Raw genomic sequence first — 9,109 nt, forward strand, 5'->3', positions numbered from 1 at the left:
ACAGACAGACAGGATAGACATATCTGCATCCCAAAGCACATTCTGCTATGTGCAGTATCCTCATAATTACACATCATCTCCACAAACACACATACACACACATGCAGGCACGCACACACACACACACACACACACACACACACAACAAACAAACAGACACACACACACACACACACACATGCAGAAGTAGCCTGGCTCGCGTATGTGCAGACCACTTAGCATTTGGTCTGATTATATTACTCGTCATGCAGCTTAACAGTGTGTTGATGACAGCTGTGCAGCATCAAAACAGATCTTTAGTAGCAAGCCATGTGTCTGTACTCTTTAACCAGCTTATATCAACTGGTCCATTATGAGGATTACAGTACGTTGACCTAGCCTGCTAATTGCCCCTGTTCTCTTACCCCCCCCCCCAGCCCTTCATCACGGTGGATGAGCTGCGCAGAGAGCTGCCCCCAGAGCAGGCCGAGTACTGCATCAGCCGCATGACCAAGATTACATCTACATCTCCTTCTCCAGGCTCTGTGCGGGCCCCCCCAGCTGCCCTTCTTTCCCTCCATCTCCTTCTCCTTCTCTCCCTCCCTCTCTCACCTTCTTGTTTTCCTTCTTTCTCTCCCTCTCTCACCTTCTTGTTTTCCTTCTTTCCCTCCCTCTCTCACCTTCTTGTTTCCTTCTTTCCCTCCTCTTTCTCCCCCCCTCTCACCTTCTTGTTTTCTTTCTCTCCCTCTCCTTCTCTCCCTCCCTCTCTCACCTTCTTGTTTTCCTTCTTTCTCTCTCTCACCTTCTTGTTTTCCTTCTTTCCCTCTCTCACCTTCTTGTTTTCCTTCTCTCCCTCCCTCTTTCCCTCCCTCTCTCACCTTCTTGTTTTCCTTCTTTCCCTCTCTCACCTTCTTGTTTTCCTTCTTTCCCTCCCTCTCTCACCTTCTTGTTTCCTTCTTTCCCTCTCTCACCTTCTTGTTTCCTTCTTTCCCTCCCTCTCTCACCTTCTTGTTTTCCTTCTTTCTCTCCCTCTCTCACCTTCTTGTTTTCCTTCTTTCTCTCCCTCTCTCACCTTCTTGTTTTCCCTCCCTCCCTCTCTCACCTTCTTGTTTTCTTTCTCTCCCTCTCCTTCTCTCCCTCCCTCTCTCACCTTCTTGTTTTTCCTTCTTTCCCTCCCTCTCTCACCTTCTTGTTTCCTTCTTTCCCTCCCTCTCTCACCTTCTTGTTTTCCCTCCCTCCCTCTCTCACCTTCTTGTTTTCCTTCTTTCCCTCCCTCTCTCACCTTCTTGTTTTCCTTCTCTCCCTCCCTCTCTCACCTTCTTGTTTTCCTTCTTTCTCTCCCTCCCTTGTTTTCCTTCCCTCCCTCCTTCTTGTTTCCTTCTTTCCCTCTCACCTTCTTGTTTCCTTCCCTTTTCCCCCTCCCTCTCCTTCTTGTTTCTTTCTTTCTTTCCCTCCCTCTCTCTCACCTTCTTGTTTCCTTCTTTCCCTCCCTCTCTCACCTTCTTGTTTCCTTCTCTCTTTTCTCACCTTCCTCCTTCTTTATCTTTCTCCCCTCCCTCTATTTTTTTCCCTTTCTCTTGGCTTTCTTTATCTTTCCCTAGTCTTTTCTTTAATCCTTTGTTTTCCCCCCTGGCTCCTTTAGCCACCCTCGATACCTATTATCCCTGTAAACCCAGATGTCCCTATAGCAAAAATACAGAGCCCCTCAACAGAGAGTGAATGCAGAACGATTTGGTACAGAGGACTGTTTGAAAAATGTCCATTTCCTCCCCCTCTTTTTCTTCTTCTTCCTCAGTCTGTCTCTCACTCCTTTTTCTTTTTCTTTCGTTCTTTCCCCTTGTCGCTTCTGGCCATATCAGACAGGCAACATCAGACCTTGAGCTACTGCCCTGCCTCTCTTCTCCTCTCTGCTTTGAGGAGTTTCCGTTTTCTAAAAGGGAAGAATATACATATATATGTATTTAAAAATAAACAAACAAAAAAAATGTGTTTGCTGAGGCTGGTGTGTGTGTGTGTGTGTGTGTGTGTGTGTGTGTGTGTGTGTGTGTGTGTGAATGAGTGTTTGTGTGCGTGTGTGTGTGGGTGTGTGTGTGTATGTGGAAGCTCTAATGCATGCTACGATTATTACCATACATATGTCTAACTGCTGCCATAGTCATCCAAGTTTAGAGGGCCACCATGTTACTGTGCCCAAATGTCAAATGACTGCTATGCCTTTGTGATCCTTTGTGACCCCAAGTGTCTTGAACAAGACTACTGTGGAGGTCAGACAATAACATCTCCTATCAATTTGTACCCTGTCCCACATCAGCAAATATATGTGAACCGTCCAGAAAAACAATTGTGTAAGATAAGAGATAACTTTTGAAATGTGATTCCTCAGAGTTATCCTCAATACTGACTACTTAAAGAGAAAGAGATCATTCAGCAAAAAAAATGTAATGACTTTTTGTATGTCTTGAAAAAGTTATGGCCTTTCAAGTTTGAAAACAAAACAAAGCAAAACAAAACAAAAAAAATCAATAAATTCTCTAATGTAATTTTGTTCTGGTTTGTGTTTTCAGAGAAGGGCAAGGGGGGTGGGGGGGGGTTCAAATCTACAGTAGCCGTTAGAAGCATTTAACCCGGTAAAGTGCACTATGGGAAAAGTCAGCACCAGCTCTCCTCTGCTTGCCCGGTGTTAATGTTTTGGCCAGAGAGAGCAGCAGACCGTGCCAGGAGGCAGTGGACAGGCCAGTGCACTGGAGGGGAGATGCTGGCGAGCAGAACATATGGCCCGGAGAGGGGGAGGGGGGAACTGCTTCCAACCCTCCTCTACACTCCAATCTCTCACTTCCTCCTCTCTCAGCTGCTCAATGGAGGCTGTACACAAACTGGAAAAGAGGGAGAGATAGAGAGATTGAGAGAGGTGGTAGTTAGTTACACAAAGGAAGATGGCAGGTAGGTCAGGTTCAGGAGGTTTGGCTAAGGGGGCATGGAGAGGAGAACTCTCCAGTAGAACCCCAGCCTTAGGCAGGTGGAATTGTGGGTAAAATGATGAACAAAAGCAGGTGATGCTGATGTCGCAACAAGAGTTTGGATATGTAGAGTAATCTTAACAAAAAACGTCTCCTCCTTTCTCTCTCTCTCTCTCTCTCTCTCTCTGCCCTCCTCTTCTCCCCTCCCTCATCCACTGATGTCTCCATCATCTCCTCCATTTAACCCAATAAAAAACAACAGTAAGCGATACTCTTCCCATGTGTGAGGTGTGGATTTGTTTGTGTGTTGTGGATTTTTACTGAGTGATGAGAGGTACTCATTCATGGGTTTATTGTGATTGTTGTGAGTGGGCATACTGTAGTCATGTGTGCCCATATGGACAAGTCCTGTTGAAAACACATACAGTGGTGTGCATAAGTTACAACACCCATGTTGACTAAAAAGAGGAATAAAAAAATCCTCTTTTGATTGATCTTAAATTGATCTTAATGTCTTAATTTAAATGAGGAAAATCCAAAGGACATCACTTTTATTTGTGAATAATGTATTGTAATTAAAGAAATGTTTTCCCTTAAAATACAGGGGGCATACAGTACGTATGTACACACCCCTATGTTAAATTCCCATAAAGGCAGGCAGTCTTATTTTTGAATGCTAATTATTTCATGGATCCAGGATAATATGCATCCTGATAAATTTCCCTTGGCCTTTGGAATATAGATATTGGCATGGTTTTATATCAGTTAGCCTAATAGTTTTGGTTTGATTTGTATTGAGAGATGATCTTATGGAAAGTACCCCATGCCAATCTCTAGGTATGGTGAAGGGTATGTGAAGATGTGGGGCTATATGATTCTTATCTGTCCTGATAGAATACTGCAAGACCATATATGGCTCTAAAACTACATGTATATTAAATATGGTATTCATGTAAGAACAATCATAGACTATGGGTATGAGTTTGACAGCGCATTTAGCCGATAGAGCGAGGTCAGACACACAAAGTGAAAGGGAGTCAAAGAGAGTCAAAACTTCACCAGAGAGGTCTCACCCATTTCAGAGTTAATAAAAGATAGATAGATAGATCAGAATTTAACACTGTCTGCATGTGATTAGTTTATTCAATTTCACTTCATCAGAGAGGTCTCGTCCATTTCAGAGTTCCCGTCTTGACGTAGCTTTCCACTACCTACAGTGTATATCACCACCAAACTTAGGCTCTATTATGTCCTACCTTAGTATTCATGCATATTGTGTTCATGTACGAACCTACGTATATCCTGCCATACAACTACAACTCCATATCATTCTTAGCAAATGGTGCCATTTGTATCCCCATGATCAAATAAAAGTTGGGTAAAAATGGCTTGATACTTATTTTTTCAAGCTTGTTTATAAAATGGAACACATTTCTACTATGTAAAACAAGGTTTATGTCCTTAAGATTTATTAACTCGACAATAATTACTCTGACTGTGGTGGACATGCCCTTCTGGACATGCCCCATGAATGTATCTCTAGTCACCTGACTCTCAGGAGGTGGGATGCATTTTGGGGGAAGGCACCTATAAGGAGCTGAGTTAATGTCTCTCTTTAATCAACACTTTTGATCCTGTGAGGGAAATTTTGTGATAAATGTCTGCATTTATCCCAATCCGTGGAATAGTGAAACACACAGCACACAGTGCACACACAGTGAGGTTAAGCACACACTAACCCGGAGCTGTGAGCTGTCTGTTACAGCGACGCTCTGAGCGCAGTGAGGGGTTAGGTGCCTTGCTCAAGGCCACTTCAGCTGTGGATGTGGGCATGGGAGAGCGGTGCTCAACCACTTCCCCCACCCACATTTTTTCTACTGGTCGGGGATCGAACCGGCAACCCTTCGGTTACAAGCCCGATGCCCTAACCAGTAGGCCATGTTATACCATATTAAAGATATGGTTAAATCATGTGTTAAAAATTGTATTGTGCAGTCACCATGCGTTGTTCATCACATGAGTGATAATGGCCAACTTTAGCCTAATTTGTCCCCCTGCGTTACTGTCCCCTCTGTTACCGGGTGGTATTTTTATTGGTTTTAAATGGCGTCCACACCAATACCGTAATTGAGCTGGCCAGATATATTTTTCTCATAGTTTAACATGTCCTACTTCAGATTAAATAATAAAATCAATAAAAACGTGACTTTTTTTTTGCAAAGTTTCCACCCTCAAATGGCACCATTTGCTAATGGATCTTTCATTTCATGGGTGTGTTGGCTGTTCATTAGATTAGATTAGATTCAACTTTATTGTCATTTGTCAGTAGCAGAGTACAGGTACAGAGCCAGTGAAATGCAGTTGACATCCAACCAGAAGTGCAAAAGAAGTCAATCAACTTGTACAGATGTACCATTGAGTCTATCATCACATACTGCATCACTACTTGGTATCCTGGCTGCACCGTGGACAACAAGAAGGCTCTACAACGCATCATCACTACAGCACAGAAAATCATCGGAACACAGCTCCCATCACTGGAGGAAATTCACAGAACCCGCTGTAGCAAGAAGGCCCAAAGCATCTGCAAGGACCCCACCCATCCCGGACACTGCCTCTTCACCCTCCTGCCATCGGGGAGGCGCTACAGAGCACTCTATGCCCGGACCAGTAGGCTAAGGAACAGTTTTTACCCACAAGCAGTTGCACTGATAAACACACTTCACCTCCTCTGCCCTCCACCACCCCAACCTGTGTGCTAGTGTACACACATTAGTCACTACAATCTATTTATTAAACTGATTTTATGTATATTTTTAAGTCTTTTCTTTTTTAGCTTATCCGTGGGCATCTCAGGGTTGTTCCAAACAATGTCTCGTTGTATTCTGTGTACAATGACAATAAAGTATTTAATCTAATCTAATCTAGATAAACACAGGTTTTCTAGATGACATGTCTAATGAGAGTATAAATATGAGAGTATAAATAGACATTGTATATAAATAATATTAATATATATATATATATATATATATATATATGGTGTCGTTTTGGGTGGTAGCAATGCAAGGGCACTGATAAAGTAGGAGTAAATGTAAACAGGTAAACATTGCAGTGCATTCAATGTAAACAGGTAAACAGTGCAGAAGTAAAATGTAACATGTAAACAGCTTAAGTGCAAATGCTAGACAGGAGGGTCTGGTTCAAAGACTTGTCTAACACTGATGCGTGGTCAAGCCATCTTTGTCTGAGTTTATTACCCTTCCACAAAACTTAACTGATTAGTTAACAACTTGCCTGGGTTATATTGCGTGTGAATTTTCTATTGTGTACAGTGTATGCCTATGTCTACTGTTAATGCAATCAATCAAAATGTCCCTTTCTGGTTGGCAGGTGATCGCTGTTTGTGAATGCTGAGGCAAACAGGGTGAAGTTTATTGAATGCGGCATTTACATATGGCATGTTCTAAACACAATGTTTTTTATGAACAATGTCCTGGCAACTACTGTACTTTATAATGTTGTGCAAAGACTAACAGACATTTTGTGTGTCAGAGACTAGATGTGGATTCGGATCCTTCATTTCTTGGGTGTGTTGGCTGTTCATTCATGCCCTGCCTGGTTCAGAGAGTTGTCTTCCACTAACACAATGATCATTTCATTACATTACATTACATTACATTCGGCTGATGCATTTTTAGCCAAAGCGACTTACCACATGGTAAATAGTTTAAAGCTTTTAAAACATTTCTCTCAACAATAGAACAATTTAAAAAAAGGTACGTATTTAAAATACAAAATATGAGTAACTGTATTTAAATACAATAATAATCTTTGTAACATAACATAATGTACTTTATAACAAAGCAGTTTATGGCTTGTGCATTAGGCAGGTTGATTACTGTGGTATTGTATTTTTGAGATACTCTGTATCTAAGATGATGTTGAAGTGGTAGCTGTGTCATGTACTCATGGTTGGTGCATTTTGAACTGGTTATGTGTTTGCGGGGAGACAGCCAGATACATGCTCCTTAGCAACAATACTAACTACCCTAACAGCTTACCTTGGCTGCTTCCCAAAGACTTTATGTTACAATCATTATTAATTGATAGACTATCAATTTGCTCTTTCTCTCTGTCTCTCTCTCTCTCTCCCTCTCTCTCTCTCCCTCTTTCTCATAGCTATGATGGTTGTTGCACAACAAAGCTTTTGGAAAATGCAGCTCAGTTTCAGCTTGCCTGCAGCTGCAGTGTGGCCCTCTATTTGACTTTGACCACCAGGGGGCACACTGAGGTGAACCTCAACCTCAACTTGTGCCAAACTGCAGTCAGAGATGGCCAGACATGGTCACGCTGCCCCCCACCCCGCCCCAGCCAAACCACAGACAGGCAAACAGATTCATCCCGGACACTTCTCACTTCTTCTCCCAAACATGCCCAACGTCACTCAGAAGCTGCCCTGTCTGCAAGTGAATTATGTCAGTGTCAACAGCACTGAGACTAAACTATGAGAACTCACTCTGTTGCTTAACCCTTTACAGTTTGATGCCTGGTGATCCATAAAATCCCAATAAAATGTGTTTTTCCTTTTAATAACAGGATAATTAGTTTAAGCCAATAAATGTCAATGTCAATCATCTGACACTTAGCGTACCAACCATGCTGATGTAAGATAAAAACAGTTGATGTGAAGCAAGTGCTATTTGGTGATGGAGCAAAGCCAATTGAAAATCAAACCACATGCACCACATTCAGTGCTATCTAATCTACTGCCACATATTACAATGTGAAAATATCGTGTCACAGGAAACGATTCAAGATATATAAAAGGTTAACTCATTTTTGAAGGTACAAAGCTACAACAATGTAGCCCACCTTCAAGACAAAATGCAATACATGCCAATGTTAACAATGGTCGAACTACATTTGTCAAGCTGTCTCAAGGACACATCAGTAATTGTTTCATGTTTGATCCATGTTACCCCTTTCCACAACGTTTTGGGTAATCCTGTTTACAGACAGACAAACAAACAAATTGCAAGAAAACATAATCTCCTTGGCAGAGAAAATACAATCCAGACTCCAGGTATTTCAAATGGCAGAAGTGATTCAGTTCCAACTTACAACAGTTGTGTGTGTGTGCGTTGTGAGTGTGTCTCTGTGTGTGTGTGTTGTGAGTGTGTCTGTGTGTGTGTGTGTGTGTGTGTGTGTGTGTGTGTGTGTGTCGGCCCTGAAGTGCAGATGTCAAACTCTCTCTCTGCCCAGGGGCCACCATACGACAAAATTAGAATGCTGCAATCTGAAGGTTCTATTTTATTATGTAATAATGCACCATGACGGATCTAGACCTAGACTGTGTAATTCTGGAATGAGTAGTTGCACTCTCGCCTCAGGATGCCAGTGTAACCACTGGGCTAGCCACTGGCAGTGACAGATGAGGAGGTAGTAGGATGATTTAGAAATGAGCTTATCGCTGCCAGTAGGGTTCATGAAGAACATGGCGTTATTACGTTTGGACAAACCACACAGTACACACAGCTCTCTGTGTCTATGACGGTGTAGTTAGCAGCAATGCTGACTATGGCTCTGGCTGAAGAATTGGCCATTGTGTCACAAAAATTGTTCTCATTCCCCAAAGGACTCTCTCTCTCTTTCCCTGATGTTTTCCCTCTCTCACCCTGCCCCCTCTCATTCATTCATATTTGTGTCTAATTCTCTCCTTGTTTTTACTTTATTTTCACCATCCCCCATTCTCTCTGTCCCCCCTCTCTCTCTCTCTCCCAGTCGATGGGAGGAGTATAGTGAGCTCCTGGTGGTCCTTTCTGTAAGCCCATGCTGAGAGGATTACTTGTCCGAAATCTATATAAGACAAATAAATGAGGAAATTGAATTGTGTTGAGTACGATGTGCCATAATGTGTGTTTGTGTGTGTGTGTGTATGCATGTGTGTGTGTGTGTGTGTTTGTATGTGACAGAAGTTGTAACAGGTATATTCTAGGCCAGGCCATGCCCCATAATCAGAGCGATTACAATAATGCAAATTGCTTTTTTCCAGCCTCTATCTCCTGACTGGACCTCTCTGTCCTCATCAGTTGCTTTCTCTCTCTGTTTGTGTTGCACTCATTCATTCTATCTCACACACTAACACAATAAACGGGGAGTTGTATGCATCA

The 9,109-nt window shown here is 42.4% G+C and overlaps 1 protein-coding gene across 1 annotated transcript in view; it reads left to right on the top strand.

Moving 5' to 3' along the window:
- The window catches only part of actn3b (actinin alpha 3b), a 48,411-nt gene extending 40,964 nt beyond the window's left edge, over window positions 1-7,447 (top strand). The window contains exons 21-22 of the mRNA XM_048235750.1: window positions 417-524; window positions 7,265-7,447. Coding sequence (XP_048091707.1) covers window positions 417-524; window positions 7,265-7,447 — 291 coding nt within the window. The remainder of the gene's footprint in view (window positions 1-416; window positions 525-7,264) is intronic.
- The last annotated feature ends 1,662 nt before the right edge of the window (window positions 7,448-9,109 follow it).

Source organism: Alosa alosa, chromosome 24 (assembly GCF_017589495.1).
Source record: "Alosa alosa isolate M-15738 ecotype Scorff River chromosome 24, AALO_Geno_1.1, whole genome shotgun sequence".
NCBI lineage: Eukaryota > Metazoa > Chordata > Actinopteri > Clupeiformes > Clupeidae > Alosa > Alosa alosa.